At 44.7% G+C, this 23,249-nt stretch overlaps 1 protein-coding gene across 3 annotated transcripts in view; it reads left to right on the top strand.

The window, feature by feature from the left end:
* The window catches only part of RHBDL3 (rhomboid like 3), a 72,544-nt gene that overhangs the window by 43,651 nt on the left and 5,644 nt on the right, over positions 1-23,249 (top strand). For all 3 annotated transcript variants that reach the window (XM_039562333.1, XM_039562334.1, XM_039562335.1), the window contains 6 exons: positions 2,433-2,591; positions 12,006-12,230; positions 12,935-13,083; positions 18,322-18,434; positions 20,534-20,634; positions 22,661-22,721. In XM_039562333.1, the coding sequence (XP_039418267.1) occupies positions 2,433-2,591; positions 12,006-12,230; positions 12,935-13,083; positions 18,322-18,434; positions 20,534-20,634; positions 22,661-22,721 (808 nt within the window). The remainder of the gene's footprint in view (positions 1-2,432; positions 2,592-12,005; positions 12,231-12,934; positions 13,084-18,321; positions 18,435-20,533; positions 20,635-22,660; positions 22,722-23,249) is intronic.

Genomic DNA, 23,249 nt, shown 5'->3' on the forward strand with positions numbered 1-23,249 from the left:
AAGCAGAACAAAGTCTGGGAAAAGTGGGTTGTGATCTCATCAGCTCTTCTGTGCTCTGGGGGCCTGTGTGCTTCAGTTCTGTAACTCATCTGCCCTTTGAAGGAATACTCATGTCCCATGTGGCTGCAGCCCTTAGTCTTTCCTACAAAGTCAAACAGTGAGCACATAGCGTGGGGAGAGTCCCACACTTTGGGTGCTGACCCTGGCCCTCAAAGTAGGGAGGTACTTAAGCCTTCAAGGAGTAAATAGTTTTGTCTTAGACAAGCTAGGTTCTGACATTTTAAATATCAAGATACAGTTAAAATGGTGCAGTTAAGTACGATGTTGTTTAGGTCAAATGTTCTTGGGAAACAGGGATGAACAGAGCAGTATCTATGGGGTTGTAGATCTTAGATTCATTCACTGAATGACTCATCTCCCAGCGCCTACAAATTCCCCTTGAGAAAGGTCATCTCAGGTACTGTGCTAATAATACTTCGTTTCCTGGGTATATGTCTGGGACTGGGTACCACAAACAGGCTGGCCTGAGAGTCACAGCAAGAGCCAAAACTCATCAGAGTTGGGCCCAAGTGCAGAAACCCTGACGTTTGGGGTTGGTTTTAGAGTTTGATCTGTTAACTCAAAGCATCAGAGTGGGCCAGAGTAGGGGAGCTAAGCTTCTCCAGGGATTAATATTAAGCTTTTGTTTAGCACTAAACAGCTGATGAAATCCACCTTTGGCTCTGAGTGCCAGCTGTCAGGGAGGTACATCCAGGCCACCTCACAAGGGCAGGACAACCTTTGGCAGAGAATGGGAGAGAGTGCCCAGCTCTGACTGTCCACAGGTCACTTGGTTTATCTTGTTTTGTGTAATCCACTTGCCCCAGCAGCTTCCTCACAGAGAGGCTGCTGCTTTGACAAAAGGCAGACAGCCCTACTCCAGCAAGGAGCTGTGTCCTCCCCTCCTCAGGTTAGGCAGCTCCTCCTCAGTCAAGCAGCTGGGGAGAGCAGAGCAGTGGTACAAAGGTGCTCGGGCCAGAAGGAGATGGAGCCAGATCCTCGCACATGGGCACTGCAGCCTCCAAACAAGCTGCCCATGCCTGAGGCTGATCTGTTTTACAGCTGTTCTGCTCACTGCAGAGCCATGCTAGCCCTGCTGCTGGCAGGCTGCATCCTCTGCCACATCCTCCTTCCCACCTCCTCCCTTGCCAAGGCAGCCTTTACTCCACCATGTCTGATAGAAGGCCAGGCGCCTGTTCAACTTTTGTTCTCCATTAGGAAAGACCGAGGATTGTCAGGACCTTTTTGGCTCTGCCAAGGCCCTATTATGTCCCAAATGTTTCCATGAAAAGACTCCCTCCTGACCAGCCTGCCCCCTGACAGCCATTCAATCCAGCCAACAAGCTTGATATCATTATCTACAAAAGGAGGCCAGCAAGCACCAGGATTCTCACAGCCAAGTTTGGGAAATCAAAGGCAAAATCTCCCAGCAACAGAGAACTGGTAGAGATCAGACTGCACCAAGGCTAGTGCAGGCTGGTCTGGCAGCTTGCAGCCACTAGTTTTCCAAGCACATAAGAAACATGCTCGGCATGGTGCCAGCACAGGCTTTGTCAGGGCTGGGGCTGTGCCCTGTGAGCTGGCAGCCCCTCACAGAGTGCCCTAGAGGCCACTGGATCAGTCATAAGTTTGGACAGCTTTGTAAAGGTGTCTCTTTTCATCAGTGGCATTTTTAGGAGATTAGCCACTTAGGCTGAGGGAAAACAGTGATGTTTTTGGTCAGAGTGGGATTCACTCCATGTCTCATCTGGGACTTTCCTTCTAATGACTCTGGTTTACATTCTCAAAATGGTATGTGGCTGCCTTGTCACTTTTAGTTTGACATGGTGTTCATCTGCTTTGCTTCCTGTCCAAAGATTTTCTTTCCCAAGTGTCTTAAAATAGCTCTTCAGCAGTGAAAGCACTTACCATAGTGAAGGCATATGTAGAGGTGATCTGGAAAGGTGACTGTCAGAAACACTGAGCACAGAAAGGGCTTGAGGAGGGATGGCATACTCCTGTGGTGCAATTGTGTTAGGAAATAGAGAAGTAAAGCTGTTTTCAGTGCATTTTATCTCACAAACTGCATCACTGGTTTACTTGATGTTCCAGATAGAAAGAGACATAAAAAATAGACAAGGGAAATGATGATGCAGAGGGAAGGAAGGTGAAGGGAGCTGACATAGCTGAAGCTTGGGTGGAGACGGGATGGTGGTGTGGATGATGGTGCCTGGACTCACCCCACTCTGCAGCAGGGTGCTTTCCAGCCCCTGGGTGATTGCAGGGCAGTGTCACCAAAGCCTAGAGCAGCCCCTGGGTCCCTGTGGGTGTGCAGCGGGTGATGAATGCATAGGAGAACAGAGTTGTGTGTAACATGGAATTGTTAATTGTGGCACTTTCCCCTCCTATCCCAGTTCGATCCTGACAACACTGGCTACATCAGCACTGAGAAGTTTCGCTCCCTTCTCCAGAGACACAGCTCGGAGCTGGATCCCCACAAGCTGGAGGTCCTGCTAGCCCTGGCAGACAGCAACTCTGAGGGGAGGATCTGCTACCAGGATTTCGTCAACCTGGTGAGTGCTCTGGCTGGCAGGGCCTGTCAGTCCTTGGCTGTGCTTATGGGCTGCTGATGGACAGTGTCTCTCTCTCTTTCCCTCCCTCTATTAACACCAGTGTTTGCCACATCACATTCTGCATGGACTTGCTGAAGCACTCAATGGTGACTGAATGCTTCAGCAAGAGTCAAATTGCTTCTGACTTTTCCAGGGAAACAAATTTGCATGGGAAGGAACTGTGGGAGCTGTAAAAAGATCATGAAGCAATGGCTGCTGCTAGTTTAGATGTTTTTGCTCTCAGTATCAGTTGCTAGCTGCTATAATGAGCCATTTGTTTGCAAGCAGAGGTATGTCAGTCTGAATGTCTCCTGTTTTATCTAGAGATTGCACCACTTCCAGACAAAAATATACAGATAATGTTGTGTTGACGTGCTGGGTGGCGTCATACTGCACTGCTGTAGGCATCAACAGCAACAGGGATAAAGTGTTTCTAGGTCATGTTCATTTTATCCCAGGTGAGGTGTCTCAGAGTGCATGAGTCATGATCTGGATGCCTCTCTATCTCTACTAATGAGTCAATTAGTGAAGGGATCACTCAGTTTCTTGTCAAGGCAGTTTGTTGAGTCAGCACAGTTGTAGACGTGTTGTCAGATGCCCAGGATAGCTTACAAATGTTGTTTGCAAGGTATCTTGGACACTGGCCATTCAGGGGCTTTGCCTTGTTCTTGCTCTGTTATTGAATGCCTGAATCCCATCAGATTTAGTGCAATATTAATAATAATAAGCCAGGGTGACAAAGTCAAAGAGCAATGGAAGTTGGTGACATCTCTGAGGTTTCTCTGAAAGCTGGATGTATCCTTGATGCAGAGTATAGTAATTTGCATCTCTGTGTGTTCTGCAGACAATGTAGGTATTTGATCCCTTCGTTTGTTATGGTCACTCATGCATGTGTCCTTGGTTTAGAAAGAAAGTGTCTTCCATATGTCCTGTTTTCACATTAATCAGAAAAGTATGATAATATGGCCCAGCTGTCAAGGACCCTGATGCTGGCCTCCATCAGGCTGTGGACAGTGTCAAGGTGAAGTTACTTTGATGGAATGACAGAAACCTGCTGTATCTAACCAGGCTGTCTTGTTAGCCCCTTGCCTATGTCGAAGTACACAGTAAAATAAATACAGCAGCTCTTAAACAGATCACACAGTATGAGGTTTTCCTCAGCTCCAGTGTAACAGTGTGGTCCTCAGTGCTCAGCAGAGTATTTATAGTAACAGCTGCTGGTTCCACAGTTGGGGATATTCAAAGTACCATGCAAGCATTCACTAATTGGGCTGCGCAACACTTAGGTAGCAGGAAGAGGTATCATCGAATTTCTTTTACAGAAATGATGGCCTAGGGCCAGCTAACACATTGACAACAGGCCTAGGAATAGAACTGGGCTTTTTCCTCTCTCCTCGCTCCACAGGGCTCAGGAGCAGCACAAGCTAATGAGAGGTAGGTGGGAGGTGAAATGCTTGGACATTCTCCTCCTTTGGGAATAGGAGATCGTGCCAGCTCACTCCCAGCTGGTGTGATTTCTGCAGAACAGCAAATTTCCTTCACTACTATGGAATGACTCCTATAAAGAAGCCATTGATTTTCCTGTTATCAGCCCCTCTATCCTTGTCTGCATTTTTTGCACTTTCTAATCAATAGGCAATGCAAATGCCAGAACATTAAACTACTTAAAAATGACATCTCTCTTCTCCCTTCTCCTCTAATTTCTATTGATTTCCAACATCCAAGCTTTTTTTAGGGCTCCTTCTCTTTTCTCTGCCTTTTGAACTTACTTTTGAACTTCCTGATGGAAAGAAACAGCACAGTTGACACAGAATCACTGTGAAATTACGGAGTTCCTTCACTTCATAGCTGTCAATCCTCTGTGTGGTGGTGTTTAAGTGCATGTTTGTGCTTGATGATCATTAGCCCTCTCTGCTTTAAGCTCAGGTTAATTTGTCTGTTTCAGTAGCTTAGCAAGAATTGACCTGCTGCCAAAAATGATGGTGCTGGGTGTCGTGATGGAAAGGCTGACCTTTCACTATACCAGAGACTGTACAAGCATGGCTCTCTGTATGTATGATTTTCCCTTTCTCCAGCATCATTATGAGCACCAAGAACTCTGCCTGCTCTCTCAAACACTGTGATCCCCAGCTAAAGGACTGCTATTGAGCAAAGCTGTGTTATCGTCTGATGTCCAAAATGTTTTGTGAACTTCTAGATACATCAAAAATGTAATTAGAGGACTTCTCACCTTAATAATGACATCCATACATGTGTCTGTTCTCAACTCAGCAAAGCAACTTAAATTTATGAAGTTGGAAGTTTTAAAATATGAGAATAGACCCCAGAAATCACTCAAGAAATAAATTGAGAAATGAATAAGTTCAGGGAAGATGAAAACTCCTGGTGTGATCTGCAAACAGAAAAGACACAAAAAAAATCAGATAGGCAACTCATTGGGAATTACTTCTCCTCTGTGTGTATGAAATTCAGCTCATGTAGTTGTAAAACACAATGCTGCAATCATATCCATTTCTGTTTCTGCACTGTGGTTTGTAATAACAGCAGAAAGCAGTTTCAGATGGGGTTTCTTATGCTGTGTCTGAGACAGTGCAGAGTAACAAAAGTGTTTCCTGTACAAGTGGAGACATCTCGAGCATCTGCTGTCTGGTTGCTTTGCAGCATTGTGAAAAGAGATGCAAAGTGAAAATTCTGCCTATGAACAGCATGGGCCACAGGAGGAGATAATGAACCAAGATGTTTAACTAACTTTGCTACTTTTAGAGAAGAGACAAGCCAGGAGGTAATTACACTTGAGATGTTATTTGCTGGAATTCTTGCTGAACAGCAGTTGCTGTTGGCAGTCCTGGATTACTTCACATAATACCCTGTGAGCTATAGTAGAGCTTGCAGTAAGTAGTAAGCTCTAAGACAGAGTTCATGTGACTTGGGAAAAACAAAACACTGCTGCTTCCAACAGAAATGTTTAGCTGTAGCTTTGTAGTAACTTGAAGCTGATGTAGCATCTCAATAATTAGCTAATTAAATGCACATCCTTTGTTTTCCAGATCAAGAATCACCACCTGCTTTGCTCTCCCTGGCCTTGCTGGCTTCTAGGAACAGGCTAATTCTATCTCATTTTCAACAAAAAACACATATTTTTGAAGCACTATGTGACAATAATCTGGTCACCCTAATCCAAACATTTCTGGTGCCAGCACACATTACCCTTCAGAGAAGGATTTCCTTTAATTTTTGTGATTCCCTCTCTGACTTGCCAGGCTGTAAATCCTACCTCTTCAAGTAAAGAAATAAAACTGGAGAGGCAGGCTGAGAAATCTGCAGCCTCTGCTCTTCCTCCTCGAGAGTGCCAGATCCACAGTTCTGCTGGCCACCAGAGAAGGTGAGAGGCAGATCTTTGCAGGAGTTTCTTACTTCATGCAAGAGGCTGGAACATGATTAAGTGTTAGTGGAAGGTGTCTTGTGCTATGTGCTGTTGAGCAGGATGTTCAAAAGAGCAGTTAACTGTGTCAAAATATTGCTGGAGTCTTAAAAATAAGATAAAATACGGAGGGTGAAGGAGATGAAGTGCCTACCCAGAGTCTTACAGTGTGTCTGTGCCACTGGATGCTGTAGATACACAAAGGTTAAGATTTAGATGCCAGCTCTTCTGTCCTGGGCAGGGGATCTCATTGGTGTTGGAAGAAAGAGCAGGACTGGCTGAAGGGATAAAATACTTTGGGATCGTGTTACAGTCCACAAACAAAAACAAAAAGTCCAAAGTGGATCCTGGAATGTTATAAGTGAGAAATGAGCTGGTTCAGTGGAGGGTTTGACTTGTGTTTTACAGCTTCATCAGACTATAGGAACTTACTGTATGTCTCATGCTAAAGAAAAAATGTAGAAAAACAATGTATCTCAGTCTAGTTTTAACACTTGCCTAGACTTGTAGGACTTTGTAATGCAGTATAGAAAGATACATTAAGATGCTCTCTATTCAAGGATGATGAAACCTAAATCTATTAGATATTGGTTGCAAGTAGCAGCAGAAGAGAGAACTTTCTTCCAAATGAACTAGTCTGTCAAATAATCATTATGCCAAATAAAGTGGAACTTACCATAGAAATAGCCATCCCTAACCTGAACTGTTTTCCGTCACATACAGTTGAAACTTGAGGAGTGCAATATCAATTTAAATGGTTGTGTGCATATCTAAAATACACACATGAGTAAGAAATGTTATAAAGATTTTTTTTAAAAAAATTGTTTCACAAAATTGGATCTGGATTCATTTCATTGGTGGAATCCTTCCCAGCATCAATGGGAAATGGAGCAGGTATAGAGGGTTTGCAGTTTCCAACTCACTGTGTTTTGACACAGTATTATTGGAACCACGATGTTAGTCTTGTCCTGCAAGCAATGTTCTTTCAAGTAACCTTGAAATTTGAAAAGTGGTTTACCTTTTCTACTGGAAGTGCTGGAAGGCCTAAGCCTGGCACATTTAATAGGAATCGGGAAAAACCTTGAGCAGGGATAATTTATTTTGTCTCTCCTGTCTCTTTCTTTGAATCCACAGAGTAAACCACTGCTTGGTCAGACCAAATCAGAATGTTGGTATCTGGGGTTTTTTCCCCTTGATTCTGTTCGGGAAAGTGCTATCAGGTTGGCTTAGAGGATGTGAGCATCTGTGACAGATGAACTTGATGCTGAGATATACATTTTTGGAAAAGCTGTCTCTACCCACATTAGCATTTTGTAGAAGTGTGGGCAGAGGGAAAGAAATAAATGGGAATCTTGAAAGCAAAATTGATTGAAGAGGTTGCATTTGTAAGTAAAGTGGGTTATAAAACTGGAGCTGGCAGAGGCTTTTAAAAAGCTTGTGCTAAGTTCTGATTTAGTGTTCTGTGTCTTGGAGGATCAGAGTTGGGGAGGTGAATGCATTGCCTGTCACAGAGCTGTATGTGTTTAAAAATAGCTCAAGACCAGTTTCAAAGATGCCAATACATAATGGGCAGAAATCCATGTTTTTCAAAACCTTCTGAGTGAGACTGAATAAAACCATAAAAAGGGTACTGTGCCCCACACAAGCTCTGAAATTGGAGATGGGGGAAATATGACATGATTTGTCTATTGATTATCTGAGATAGTTACAGTAGTACAGATATCCAAGGAACACAGAGGAACTGGTCTGCTGGTGGGAATGGACAACTTCCTTTGCGAGTTGCAGATTATCCTAGAGTAATTTTAGAGTGCCATGTATGCTAAACAAAAGCAGGGCTTTGTACTTCATCAAAGTTTGTCACTGTCCTACACTAGACAGTAAGGACTCATCCTAAATGTTGACGTTTTCAGTGTTGAAGACAGGTTCAGATTTAAGTAGGAAAAAGTTTTCCTTTTGCACAGAGGTATCAAACCCAGCCTTTTAGAGGAGCTCTAACACTAAGCTTTGGTTTGTTTCGGGATGGTAATACCAAAGGGCACAGGTGGCAGCATCTGGGTACCAGTCAGTTCAGCTTGGCTGTTTTGCGAGGGAAATTTCTTTCTCTTTGCATAATAACATTTTGCAGGCATGAAGGACTAAGGGAATGTGTTGTTCCCCCTGCTACCTTTTCTCTCCACATACTGTTTGCTGTACCCATCTGCTTGCAGCTTTAATATCACACTCACTAAAGAAGTCCCAGATCGATTGCATGAAGAGAAGTGGGATGGGCTGCCCTGGGCTTCTGAAGCCATAGTAATGTGCAGGCCAACAATGGACCTAGTGTTCTTTCAGCTGATGATTAAATACTTGGCTCATAAATACCAATATTATGTAATTCCAAAATAAAGTCAGCAAATTCTGACCATATGTGAGACTGTTTGGGATGATTTGAGTCTTCCAAAGTCAGTCTGAGGAACAAAATAGACTTCTCGTCAAGAATGGGTGAGAGCAGCAATAGTGACTTAATCCTCTGTCTCTCCTCATGCCCATCTCCTCCTAGCTTGATTCAAAGGCCTGTGGGGCTGTGTAAGTAGGACCAGGACTACTGTGTTTGCTTGAGCCCTGGCAGACAGCTGTGCTGTCTCTTTGGAGATCATCTCCTCCTTGGTGCCATGGGCAATGAGTGCAGGTGGGGACCAACAGGATGTCTCCTTCCTGAGAGGCCTGATTTTATCAAGGGCTCAGTACATCCACTTACGCACATCTTGTTGGATTGTGGGGGCTTTTCAGCACATCTGGTACACTCCTGACACTGCGTCCCTGCCTCATTGGGGTGTAAAACCACGCCAAGACTGCGTCATGTAGAGGGAACCTGGACCTTCTTTCCATATCCTTTGCTCCAAAGAAGGTCTGGCAAATATTTTCATGTCCCTTCCATGTTAGCTTCTGTGTGGGGTGTGAAAGGTCCTGTGATTTATTTTCCTGTCTGGAAGAAGGAAGGCAGAGCTTCTGCTGAACAGAAGTCCAGTTTCCCACCTCCTAAGGAGAGCCAGTGGAGGCTTTAGTCATCTGAGGTGTGATTTACAGTGATCCTGCAATATTTTGCTCTTAAATCTAAGAAGACCTTTCTTGTTTTGTTTTTAGTATGTTGAGGAACACCTTCAGAAACACCATGGTGATGAATTTGCAGTGCCCTGGCTGTTGTCTGGGCTCCATGGGCAGCACAAGCATTATTGCAGAGAGGACACTGGACTGATGGGGCTGTGCTGAGTTCAGGTGACTGAGCCAGTCCCTTGTGTCATACTAAACAGTAACAGACGAGTTCAGGGGTGCCTCCGTTAGGATCCTCTGCTCAACATGATGCAAGGATATCTTTGTTATGAGCCTAACCATGGACATTAGCAGCCTTTGGAGTTTCCTGCCCATCTCCCTCAGCAGTATCTGCAATGATGAGGTGATCATCTGCTGAGGGTGGTGAGCACTTCTTGATGCTGAACTGCAGTGATGATTTTCCTTGACTCTGGAAGTTATTGTATTTTCCACTGAAGTGCTGCAGCAGGGAAAAGCACTGACCGTTTTGTGGTAGGCAGGAAATCCCATATATCACTGTAATTGTAATAAGCAGATCAGCAGCTCCAGTCAACTGTCTGGTATCTTCAGGCAAGTTTGTAGATTCAGTGTGAAATTATTCTTGTCCATAAGAGGGGCAAAGCGAGAGAGAACAGAATGAATGTGAGGGAGTTTAGCGGGGGGCAGGGTTTCCGAGCGCAGGGGAGCTGGCCAGAGTCATGATACGAACACCAATATGATTTGAGCATCGTGCTCTGCTTTATTGTTTACTTACACCAACTTGTATCTACTTTACAAAGATTCACGCCCTATTCCCACAGGACAGCCTCTAAGCAGCGGGGGAGCCGACCAGTGTATAACTTTGCCAAGGATTTCAAGGCTGCCTGCTGCCAGGTGTCTTTCAAGCCTGCAGCCTGAGGCCCCTTCAGGGGTTCTTCCCTAGCAGCCCTGAGTTGCCCAGACTGTCCTGGGGTATCGTATGCCCCTGTTCCAGAAGGAATCCCTCTACAAGGGAGCATGTGCAGAACATATCCAAAAGGCTGCTCTGAACTAACCTGAGGTGAAGGTTTCTTCTGTGGGCACAGTGAGGTCATTAGGTGGCTAAAAGTATCTTTGAAACAGAGGTACATCTCTTACCTACCAAAAGGCATTTCACACATGCTAAGGAAAGCCTTGTACCTGTTGGATGTTTCTCTACGAAAATAATGTCTTTCAATATGAGCAGGCTTTCTTAATGCAACAGAGGACCACCAACAATTGTTTTCCCCTCATCTTCCCTAGTTTTAGATACAGGCTTTTGGATGATAGACTTGAGAAGACTGAGAGAGAGACTTGGTGGACATTTTTTTTTCTTCTTTGTCTTTTCTGCTTTTTTTTCCAGAAATGTTCTTTTACAAGTGTTTTCTGGATGAACGAAGGAAAGAGTGACCAAAGGAGAAGTACAAAAATGGAGAGAGTTGTTAGGGTAAAACATCTTCTCACTAAAACAACTCACAGAGAACAACAACAGCAACAAATTTTTCCCCAGTTTAAAAAAAATATAAGAACATTGAATGCCTGTCAATGCTCCTCTGTGTTGGAGGGACAGGCTGCAAATGAAGGCTAAGGAGGGACGGGCAGAGTGGGTTGCAGTGCCATCACCTCAGATGGCCCCTTGCCCTCCTGCAGTGATTAACAGGAGGTGGCTCCCTGCAGTGATTACTGTGTTTAAGCAGCTTGGTCCAGCTTCGAGCGATTCCCTGACTGCCTGGGCATTGAGAGCACAAGCTCTGGGCTTTGCTGGCTTTGGGATACCAGCTGAAACCAACTGGAAGCCAACACTGCTGAGTGTCATCTCTTGTTTGGTTCTGAGAGGCTGGAGGTGCTGGTGGTTTGAGAGCAGTTAGCAGTTCTCTCAGAAGAAGGACCAGGTTGTCATGTTTGCTTTGCTGCCTGTTACAGTAGAGGGTCCCCCTGCAGCAGCCTGTGTACACAGTGAGTCTTTGGAGCTTTCTGCCAAAGATTCAGCCAGTACAGACAGTGGCTCTAATGCTGCAGGTTTGTTTGACACCGGGGCTAATTAAAAATTATCCAAATCTTGGAACAGGCTCTTTCAGACCTGGTTTGTTCCGCCGCCCCCAGCAGGCTGAGCATAAAATTCCATCTGCCTAATTTGCAAATGCAATTGCTTTAATTATGCATCCGAACTGGGAAAGTGTATGCTCAAAAAGATAGACAGATAAATCTATGCATGTATGGTGATAATGCACATAGAAATTAGCTGTAAGCCTGTGCCACCTCAGAAGCTGCCCCCTCTGAGGATAACTTATAAACAGAAGTCTTGTAAAGACTTGCAAGCTTACAGGAGCTAAGACAGCCTGTACAGCTGATTAATGTGTTGTTTGTTGCTGTTGCTCAGGCAGTTTTGTTTTACACAAAGTTATAATTTTCTTTGCCCAGAGCTAGTTCTTGCCACAAGGGTTATATGTGCTGTGAAAGTTCCTGCTGCTACATTCGAGAAATTTTCTGCCCCAAGAGTGCAGGGAAGTGTGGTAGAGCAGGGGGAGCAGAGGGAAGGAGGACACAGGAATATGGGTTGTGATAACCAATGGTGAAGACAGTGCATGGAAGGCTGGAGAATGGGCCATAGAGTCAGCCAGGTGCATCAGCAGCCTCTGCTCTGCCTTGCCAGAGTTCTGCGCTGACCTCATTTAATGGCATCATAATGGCAGACCCTGGTACTGGTTTTCCTTGCACTCCAAGTGGGTCACCCTGTGATTGTCCTGAGACTTGGTTCCTAAAGCTCAGCCTGATGGTGGCTCTCCTGCCTGCCTGGATCTGGTGCTGCCAAACTGGGACTATTCTCCCTGATGATTGTGCCAGGCCTTGCTTTGTACTCATGGTTTTTTCCTTTCCCTTTTACCCAGATGAGCAACAAAAGGTCGAACAGTTTCCGCCAAGCCATCCTCCAGGGGAACAGGAGGCTGTGCAGCAAGGCCCTGCTGGAGGAGACAGGACTGAGCCTCTCACAGAGGCTGATCCGGCACGTGGCATATGAGACCCTGCCACGGGAGATTGACCGCAAGTGGTACTACGACAGCTACACCTGCTGCCCCCCGCCCTGGTTCATGATCACCATCACTATTGTAGAGGCAAGTACCCTCATGACCTCCCTAGGAACCTCCCCACACTGCCAAAGGCTCTGCTGGGACACAATCAAGGGTTAGGGAGGGACTCATTCAGACCTGCACAAGGACAGATGTAAAACTGGTGGCCATTTTGGTTGCCTGTTGAGGTGCGTATAAGTGGAGACTGTGATCCTGTCATTGGAACAATTTGTATAAGAGACTACACAATTTGGGAAACTAGAGAAAAACTTTTTGAGGAATGGAAACAGGACAGTTCTAGAGAAACTGATAAGTCAATGGAATTAGAAGAGAAATTTCTCTACAGCTACCTCTGTTCTTTGAGGGGGGAGAAAAAGGACATGAGAGAACCTCTGGGTTAAATATTCTGACCTGCTCATGTGTTGTCCAAATGAGATCTTTGCACATTTGCTGAGTAATGTGCTCAAGTAAGTACAGAGGAGGATATAATGTGACACTGATAGCAGTCAGGTGCTGACTGGGAGCAGGTTCCTCTGACTCAGGGGCTGGTGTGTTACAGAAGGCCACATATAGAGTTATATCAGTGTGTCACAGGTGCCTCAAAACAGGGAATATTCATGCTGTGTGAAGCTGTAAAATGGGAGAAAAGTTTTTGTATATATGATCTTTTTCTCCATTATTTTGAGCTAAAAGGTACTTTTTGGTGAGGAAAGGCATCTGCTAACCAATGAATCTCTTTGCTCTTCTAGGTTGCCTTTTTTCTTTACAATGGAGTGGTCTTAGACAGATTTGTGCTGCAAGTCAGCCACCCCTTGTACCTGAAGAATGCATTACTGTACCATCCCCAGCTTCGGGCCCAGGCTTGGAGGTACCTAACCTACATATTCATGCATGCAGGGTGAGTACTTACAGACTGGAGATTTCCCACAGTTCAGGTTCCCCAGAGAGAAAGAGGAAGTGACAGAAGCAGCTCAGAATTAAATTTTTAAAACTCAATTATAAATTGTGTGTAAAAATCTCAAGAAGATGTGGAGTGTTGGGCAATGAGGCACAAACCTTCGCAGCTCTCTGAAGGGACAAGGCAACATAAGGAACTTAACAGATGCTGCTCTTCTCCTCAGCAGTGTTGGGACCACACTTTCCTCTTACTGTGTACTTCCCAAAACCAGCTCAAAGCCCAGTGTTCCACTAAAGGAGCTGTGCAGGTGCTAAAACAAGTCTGCAAAGATGCTGGACTGGTATTTAAAAACTACAGGGTGTGTTTGAGCCAGGCTTCCTAGCTGAGGTTGGAAAAGTCAGTTAAATTCCCTGTGCCTGTGACATGTCATCACTTAGTAATATTGTCCCTTCTGTAGGGACTGAGATAATGCCTAGAAGCCTGAGTCAAGCTTAAACTCCCATTTTGTACACGCTGTGCAAACACCAGTGTTCCTGAAGAGCTGACAATCTCGATTGACCAGATGGACAGAGAGTGGTCCATCTCATGCAAAATGAAGCTGCACAGTAAAATTAATCCTCCTTCATCCCATGGGAGGTATGTAGCAGACTTGGGAAGAATATACAAGGCATGGGGATTCTAACTCTGTTCTTCTCAGCTGTGCTAGTCCTCACAAAATTCAAATAGACTTAATTGTGTGATGTTTGTGATGCCATGGTGATGAGTAAGTGTCACTGGAAAGTTCATCCCTGTACAAAGCACTCTACCCCCTCTGAGCAGTTTCTCAGATCATTATGTTCACACATTCCTGGCAGATAATTGCAATTTTCTTTAATTCTGTCACTGAAAAATGTTAGCAACAAGACTTTTAGCAGTAGTGTAGAGTTTGAAACCGCATAAGGATCCTTTGTTCTTAAATAGAAAGCCTATATTTCCATCAATGTTCTTCTATGAAAGGCCAGAAAGATCAAGTTGATCTTTTCCTTTTTCCGTGTCTCTGATGGAAGATGTGCTAATGTCTCCTCCCTGCCATAGAATAACTTTCTTGGTGTGTAATTGCCCTGGAGCACAAAATGTGCCCCAGATCTCTGCATAAAAACAGACTCCACCCAAGGGAAGAGTAGGAAAAAGTTTTTAGAAGAAACTTCTGAATGTGGCAACATCTGTTGTCTGCATGCTCAATCCCTCCAAAGAGCCCATTTTATATAGGTTTCATCCTGCAAGTGGGAACTACTGGGCTTAGACATGAAGCTGGTTATGTAAAAAGAGAAGTGGAAATTTCCATCACTGAGGATATGAGGAAAACTGGGCTTGTAAAAGGAAGAAACACTTGATTTTAATTAATGTTAGTTGATTCATATTTGGGCTTTCTTTTGATGGTGGTGGTGGTTTACTGTATCGCTTCTATAACTACAGATTGCTTTAGGATACATTGGAGGAGAAACACCTGCACAAGGACAATTTTTTTGGCATGCTTTCTTAACCTGTGCCAGGTCACCTTTGTAGCAGGCAGTTCTCTGGTATTCTTCACACTCACTGGATGAAAAATCCCTCCGTTTTATTTCACCTCTGGCTGGCTCAGAGTGGAACAATGGAAGGTGGTGAGCAGGGGACTGTCATGATGGATTCCAAGTCCTTTAGCTACACAGCCTTCAAAACAATGGAGAATCTCACTAGAACAATAAACCTCGTGATTTTTCTGCAGTATCTGGAGTTAAGCTAAATGTTCCTTTATTTCTAACTTCTCTGTGTTAAGCTCTTTTCTTGTGAGGAAAACAGATAAATCTTGGAAAGGTAATAACATTTTTTAGTGGACGCCCATCATTCTCCTCTCATTTTCAAATGAGGGGATAACACAATGCCATGAGTCTATTGTTATGCTGTTTCCAGCTGAGACTTTTAAATGGTAATGTGGACTGCTCCTTAATTTAGTGCACTCGGTCTTTTTTTGAAGAGCAAGTGGCAGCCGGAAGGTGTTTGAGAAGGCAGCAGTTGCTAAGGCTTGGCTGGCTGTGCCTCTAGAAAGATTCCAAAAATGTACAGGCTGTGTGCTGGTCCTGATGGAGGGAGCTTTGTTGAGGGCTGAAAAGGCAAAGTTGTAAATTCTGCCCTTCTGTTTTCATGGAAACCAGACGTTGATATCTGAAGCCCACACATTTGTATCACTGCCATAACTAATGACTTGCATTGATGCTCAGTCCCATTTGTTTGGTCCCAGGGAAGGAGAAAGTCTTTAATAAATCAATGAAATTGTCACTTCAAGAATGACACATTCAGCACTGGCAAAGGATAATTATATTTTATGGGTCGTTATTGACTGTGGTGCCTTCAAAGCTCTTACCATGGTGGGAAAGAGAAGTGAATGGGATTGCTCCTGGGAAGTCTTTTAAGAACTGCTGTGAATCAGAGTAGTCACTTCAGAGTCCAGGATAAACTTTGCTGAGCTCTTACAAAAGCGTCCTTTGAAAAATAAGACCAGTGCTTTGTGTGGAAATGTCAGGTGCCGCCTCATGATGTTGTCTGTGTGCCAGCCAAACTTCTTCTCTCCCCTCTGTGAAAGGGCATTTGGATGTTTTGACTTGTCTCTGTGATCTCAGTTTGACCTTTGCTGGTTGTCCCTAATTTAATTCCCTATGTTCTGTGAGCATACGGGATCAGAATGAGTGCTGACCATGCCCAGTGGCTTCAAAAGGCTCGAGGAAGGTAATAACTCAGTGGCATGCAGCAGTTTCCTATGATGAAAAATTGCAGTGCTGAGTGTATTGTGCAGGAGGGGAATTTATCTTTGGAGAGAAATTCAATGGAAACAAACTTATTGAGATATCAGGAGAGGATTGTTTCCTGCAGTATCATTTCTCGCACTTTTTTCCAGTTGTCTCGGTTTTGAAAGACAGGTGTCTGCTAAGGAAGGCAGAGGCCCCCCTTGAAGTGGCAGATATAACCCTTTTTCCCTCCAAGTTATTATATTTTGAAATCAAGGGCCTTTAGGCAAAGATGTGGGAAATAGGAATAACAGTTCTTTACTATATATATATATATGTATATAACCAGTCAAACAAAACAACAACAACTCTGGCAGTAACAGCAAACACAAACCCAGTCCCAGCCTTCTCGGCTGTCAGGGCCCTTTCCCCTCGGGTGCAGTTCTGCTCGCAGCCGGCAGGGGCGCTGGCGGCTCCCGGTGAGCAGGGCAGGTGCGATGGTTCCCCCGCGGCTGCAGGGGGCGCTCCGGAGCGAGCTCGGGGAGCACGCGGCTCTGGTGCCCTGGGATCCCGGGAAGGGATGGAACAAAGGAGCTTCACAAACGCCTGGGCAGCTGATCCCGGGCTCTCAGGAACAGCAGGCTGAAACGGCAGGGACGGACGCAAATCCCGGGTGGCAGGCGAGATGTATCCAGATGGGAGAACCCCACGGAGGCCCAGGCAGGCAGGGCGAGCAGGGCTACAGCGTAGCAAAAAACTCGAAGCAGCAGCGGGGCAGGGCAGCCACAGCCCGGTCTCCAGCAGGGCAGGGAAAGCGGCTTTTGGGGTCCCGGCGTTGTTTCCAGCAGGAAGAAAGAACGGCCAAAAAGAAAGCAGCAGCAGCTCCTTTCTCTGCAGCTTCTCTCTCCGGATGCTCCGAGCGAACTGTCCCCACACCCAGGTGTAGACAAAAGGAGTAGCCAGGCCCGCCCCACTCCCCTTTTTGTCTTTCTTAAGTACAGCTATTTGTCCCCTAGCAACATGCATATGGGAGAAAATTCCTTTAACAGGAAAAAAAACTAAGACTAAACTAAAACCCCAACACCAGTCCAACTTTAAATTCTCATTTATAAGACTGTTCTGTCATTACTGCATTTCACCATCAGTGTTTTTCTCTGCTGTATATGGGAAATTGCTATGGTAACATGAAAAAGATCAAAACAGTGGAAACGCATATAACTTAAACCAAAGTTTGCTAGTGCCTGCCTGTGAGCAACCCTTTTCTTGTATAAAATGGGATGTATATTTTCAAGGCATTAGGTACTTTGCTCTTGTTTCTCCAAAAGATGCTGGCATTCTGTGTTAAGGGTACCACTGTGTCATTTAGCTCCATCTGTTTTGTAAGCAGGCTCGGACACTCTTCATACAAAAATCAGGATACCCTTGGCTCCAGTGGGATGTCACTATTCAGTGAGGTCACAGCCCTGCAAGCCCAGGGTAAATCTCAGATACTAGCAGAGTGTTGAGGACCCTGTTCAGGGCCTGATGCTGTTGTTACCTCACTGGAAGATCCTGCAAATGGCAAAGACACTCATAAATATCTGTGTAGAGCTTTGAAAAGTGGCAGGACAGTTTTCTTAAGTAGTATTGATTAAAGCAACAGAGAACTTGCCTTGAAACTATTGATTCAGCTGAGGGGAAATCTGCTGCACTGGAGTCTTTACCCAATATGCATATCTGAGCTGCCACACTCTGCCTGCAGATTGTAAGTGGTACTGCACAGTGTGACAGTGGGGCTTTCTGCAAGAGTTCCCTCAGCCCAGCTTTTTCCTTTGTGCTCAACAGGAGTTTTGCTATTGACTGCAATGGGAACAAGGGTGAGTGAAGAGAGAGCATCAGTGAGTATACCTGGGCACCTGAGCAGAGATCAAAATGCCCTCTGCTTCCCATTCTGGCCATTGATGTAGGCACAGCAGAAAAGGGTGAGGGTCAGACAGCCCATACTGTAAAGCAGCATTATGGCACCAGGAAATGGCAGTTCTCTTGGAACTTCTGTGCTCACCTTGTTCTTGACTCAACAACCACTCCCCATCATGGCAGTGTGATGTGTGCAGGGAAAGGCTGAATCATTAGGAGGGGTGAAGAGAAGAGCAGGTCAAATTTCTGGCTTCTGTTCCAGGCTCTGCTGGCATCTTGCTGCTTTTTTTTTTTTTTTTTTTTTGACAAGTCATTTAACGAAACAAAAAAGAAAAAATGTCTGACTAAGAACCAAATATTGTATGAGGTCTTTGGCTGGAAGGATGTATGTAGATACAAAAAAGATAAAAGCAGCAAGGAAGGAAGATAAATTGCAGCTCTGGGTCTGATTTTTTCTGGAATCCCTGTTTTTCCCACCGTTAGTCTACTTATGTGAAGCAGGTGCTATTTGATTTTCTTTCCAAGATATCTGTGTCTCAGTGGTAGAGAAAGGAGATGAAGAGTTGGAAAAGAGGACAACTGTTGTTTTTCCTTGCTGCAGGATAGAACACCTTGGGCTCAATGTTGTCCTTCAGCTCTTGGTTGGGGTTCCTCTGGAAATGGTGCATGGAGCTGCGAGGATCAGTTTTGTGTATGTTGCAGGAGTTGTGGCAGGTAGGTGACACCTCTGCATGCCCCAGACAGAGAAGCAGTGAAAATGGTCTGTGCTGGCTTTTGAATAGGAGAAATGTTTTGTGATATTTGGGATTAGGAGAGGAGCATTCACTGATCTTCTGTGCATTGAAATCCTTTGGTGGGCTGGACATAGAAAATACGGTACAACTTGACATCTATTTCTATGTAGCCATAGACTCTGTGTTTAGGAGACCTGCTAAAAATGCACCAACTACCTGTTATTTTAAAATAGCCTTGCTTTAGATGGTCTTCCTCAATGTGGAGTCATGCTGGTCCTGTGCCAGTTCTTCCTCCATTTGTCCTGTCTGTCACCTTTCTACAGCCTAAGTAAGCAAGAAGTATTTGATCGTGGATTGTGAGTGCATAGAAATCTGGAAAATTCATTTAATCATTAAGCCATGGTGTCTGATTGATTTTTAGTTTGTGCAGAATTGCTTTTATTTATGTTTGGAATTTCCAGCAGTGTGGAGGTGATGGAAGTTAGCTGACAATAGATCAACATCTGATTAAAACAGGAGTGTGTGAAAACAACCAAGAGCTTTACAGTGGAACTCAGACAGTGACTGATTGCCTTAGTTCAAGATTTATAGTGTTTGTTTGGTTTTTTCCAGCCACATAATTATTTTTTTTCCATAATAAACAGATAAACCCTTTGTAGAATGGGCTGCATTGGGTACTAATAAATCCTGCATTCCGGGAGAGAGACTGTGGAAAGAATAATTGGACTAGGACACAGGACTAGGCATGGTACAAACACTAACACTTTTTAATGCAGAGAAAGGAGTTAGCAGATCAGTTAACAGTCCCCTGACTGTTATTTTAACAAGCACTGACAAAAGTGGTGCCCAATTTGCAACTTTCCAGACATAGCTTTTCTACACAGATACACCTACCAAACCCCAGGGCTTCATTGATATGTTAGCCAGTTATGAAATATTCTTTATTCTTTGTCATGTGCCAGGAGAGAGGGAAATGGATATATTCATGCTGAGGCAATATAAAGATAACTCAGCTCCTAAATAATCAGGAATAGACAGTAAAATGTAGTTAGGCCACAACTTTTGTGGTTCTTTCTCATTGGTCTGGCTTTACTAAGAAGACACATTGAGACTGGAAATTGCGGTGTCTGAGGACTTAACTGCACGATCGTATTACTCCTTCCTTTATTTCTCATTAACTTTTTTCTTAATGGCAGTGTTTAAGAGCTGAGAAGTCTCAGGGCCATACAAGGAAGGAGGGAGCTATCAGTAGAGTTGGCTGATGGAATCTCAGCATTTTCTTGACCTGGAATCAGTTGGGCAATTAGCAAAGAAGTTCATTAGATTCTACACTACCGAGGACTCTCTCAAGATTTGCCAATGTGTCTTTCTCCCATTCCCACTCATCACAAAGATCTTCATTATCCTTTCCTTGTGATACCAAATCTGCCTTTCCCTCTATCGCTTAAATTATTCTTAAAGTCAGCAATGAAAGGAGCTTTAAGCAGATCCAAGCCTCCGACTGGGATAAGAAGAAGCAATGTCTTTGTTTGGCTGTATTGTTATGAGTGGTGCGTTTATATACTTGACCTGTCATTTTGCTGTCACATGCCTACTGCCTCCATCCAGGTTATTTTTAACTAGTTTTACCCTGAAGTTTTACAAGTAGTAGGCTGTGCTTTGATCAGAGGCCTGTGCTAAGTTACAAGTCCCCAGTTCCTTCTCCCTGTGCAAATATTTTTCTTGCCAACATGGGAGCTACTTCTATTTTATCTTCAGGTGAGAAACAAAACACAGATATTTGTCTGTTTCCTGCTTCCTTGTTCTTTCAATCAGGGAACAAATGCCTTTTTGCAGCACAGGTTTAAAGACACATTGCTGCCTTGCTTGGCTGCTTTTAAAGTAGGTGCAGAGGAACAATCAGTCACTGCCTTGACAGGACTAAGTTGGCTTCATGAGTCAATCAATTTCCCCCTCCTTCTCTTTCTGTATTCCTGACCTGCATCAATTAGCACAAACAGGCAGTAGCAGGGATGTAGGGTAGGGGAGAGTGTATTTAATTGGCTGGCAATTGTTACAAAGCCTTGTTGTTTCCCCCAGGGTCCCTGGCAGTGTCAGTGGCTGACATGAGAGCACCTGTGGTGGGCTCCTCTGGAGGTGTGTATGCTCTTGTCTCTGCTCACCTGGCCAATATTGTGATGGTGAGTACCAGAGTGACTGTCTGACCTCTCGGACTGAGCCAGGTCTGGTGGCCCAAAGGGGCTGGAAAATAAGGCCTGAGCCAGCTGTTGGTCATTCAGAGCTTGCCCCAGCTAAGAGTCTTGTCTCAGTGGTGTGGTCCTGGAATGGAAATATTACCCTGCATTCGGTGGCTTGGTACCCTGATGACTAGTAGCTTGTCAGGACAAGCTAAAGATGTTGGTAATCCAAAATTTATCAGTGTTGTCCAGGCTATCAGCTCTCCACACAATGGCTGACAAATGTTTGAAAAGCAGACTGGCTCTGCAGAAGCGTAGATCTGTTTCTGTCTGCACGTGCCATTAATTTTACTGGGTATCTAAGGAAATTTAGCATTCGGTGGATTCATGTGCAGAATATTCCTTATCTCCATTTGTAAAACCCAGACTGAAGCTGAACCCTGGGTGATCTAGTGATGCATCTTTTTGCTGTTTCACCTAATGAAATACTTCACAAAGGTGAGTAAATGCCAGCATTGTCATTCCTCTAAGGCTGGAAACAGGAGCTCATCCCCAGCCCTCATCTAGGTGGTGGCAAAGCCCAGCACAACTGCCCAGGGGACTCCTCAGCTGACGCCGGGGAAAAAAAGGCTTTGCTGATAGAAGACTCATGTGTGGTGGCATGTCTGTCCTGTACCAGCAATATCAGAGCAGAATAACCATGAAAATGGGGATAATGCTCCTCCCCTGGGTCTGAGTGGGAAGATAGTGTGGGTTGGCTGCAGTAGAAACAGAAGATCTGTTATATGGGTGCTGGAAGACATGTGTGGGTGGTGGTGGTAGAGTCAAGCCTAAAAGAAAACCTTGTACTTGATGCTTGTCTGTAGTGAAGTCAGCAGGCTCCAGCTGCGACCCACAGTGGTGCTGCTCCAGACAGCTTTGTAACAGCTGGGAGACGGGAAGTGAGAGATTTCCTGACCAGAATTGGTCTCCTTCATCCTCTTCAAGCTTTTCAGAGCATGAATGAGCTGAGGCTGATGTCCAAATTAGACAGTTGAGTGGCTGGCAGAGAGGTAGGGAGTGGAGGAGAGGTGCTACCCCTATACCACAGGGTTTCTGCTGGGGAATTGCATCCTTACATACAGTTATTTTCAGTGTCATTTGTGTTCCCTACCACTGTGCCAGGAGAAGCAGGAGGGAGCTTCCTCTGTCTCTCAGGGTGGCAATGCAGACATAGGGCTTTTTTAATACCACAATGCACAGGGTTAGAGGGGGACATTGGAGGAAATTTTGGTCTGCTTTACAGGAAGAGGCTCTGCCAGAGGTGTGTGGAGAGTCTTCAGCAGTTACCTTCCCAGACTTCTTAAAATGTCACAAAGTGGTGTGTCATTTCACTACTCATTGGCCTCCTCCAAATCTGTTTAGCAATTGCTACCTTAGCATCTTTATTTCTCCATTATCCACTGCCTCTCTTCCCATCTGAAATTATTTTTGCTGCCTTTCCAGTTCTGGTGGAGGGGTTTCTTTGCTTTTCTTTTCCCCCATTGTCTCTCTGTGCTCACTTGTTACCTAGGTGTGATGCTCCCACACGCTGAAAGACACGCTGGCTGTTTGATGGCAAAACTCAGTCTGGCACAGCTGGGGAGAGCACAGGGACTGTGGCAGGGAGGGTCTCTGGAATCTTCTGTTCCCTCATGCCTCCTGGTAACCAAAGGAAATGGAAACACTCCTGCTTGGAAAAATAAGTATTCTTGGAATTAAACAATTAACAATTAACAACCAAGCCTGAAGACAGAGGAGGCCAAGTCCAGGTTTTCTTATGGCACTGTTTCCTTGATATGCTTTTATTGAAGTCTTTGTTGTTTCTCTATGCTCTGCCAGAGATCTGAGCTGCAGAATTTCAGTGAGCCTGAGGCACAGAAAGTAGCATTGAAAAAGCACAGTAGGGCTCAAATGCACTGAGAAGTTGCCTCACAAGTGACAGATCTAAATGTAATATCCCTTCAGGTTTGTGTGCAGCATTACTTTGTTTTCCTTGTCTCTTTTCCAGAACTGGTCAGGAATGAAGTGCCAATTCAAACTGCTGCGCATGGCTGTTGCCTTGATCTGTAGTAAGTACCATACAATGCTTGGCACACATGCAGCCAGTCCTGTTTTGTTTGTCCTTGTCATAATAGTTCAAGCTGACTCAGAGGGTTTTGACTTTGCAGCAATTTTGGTAGGAACTTGCATCTGGACCTTCTGGCAGCAGGAACCACATTGCTCTCCACTGCAGATTTTGGCTTTCAACACAAGTATTTGGAAATAAGGATTTGTCATTAGCTAGCATCTATAGCTTGTGGTGTTTGTGAAAGAATTGGACTTAAGCATCTTCTCTTTGCAGTCTCAAACATGCAGTGTTTTCGTAATGATAATACTTGGGTTTCCTTGAGCACGTCCTATCTGGGATGGCAGCAGCATTATACACACACTGATGAATTCATCCAGCCATATCACCGGGGGGCACAATAAGGGAAACCAAACCATGTGTTCATCACAGACAACTGTCTTCAAATTCTAACTCATTTTTGTTATGGTTTTGGTATAAATTTCAGGAGGCAAATATTCCCCAACCTATCTACACTCCCACAAACCCAGAC

The sequence above is a fragment of the Corvus cornix genome, chromosome 18 (assembly GCF_000738735.6).
Source record: "Corvus cornix cornix isolate S_Up_H32 chromosome 18, ASM73873v5, whole genome shotgun sequence".
Taxonomy (NCBI): Eukaryota; Metazoa; Chordata; class Aves; order Passeriformes; family Corvidae; genus Corvus; species Corvus cornix.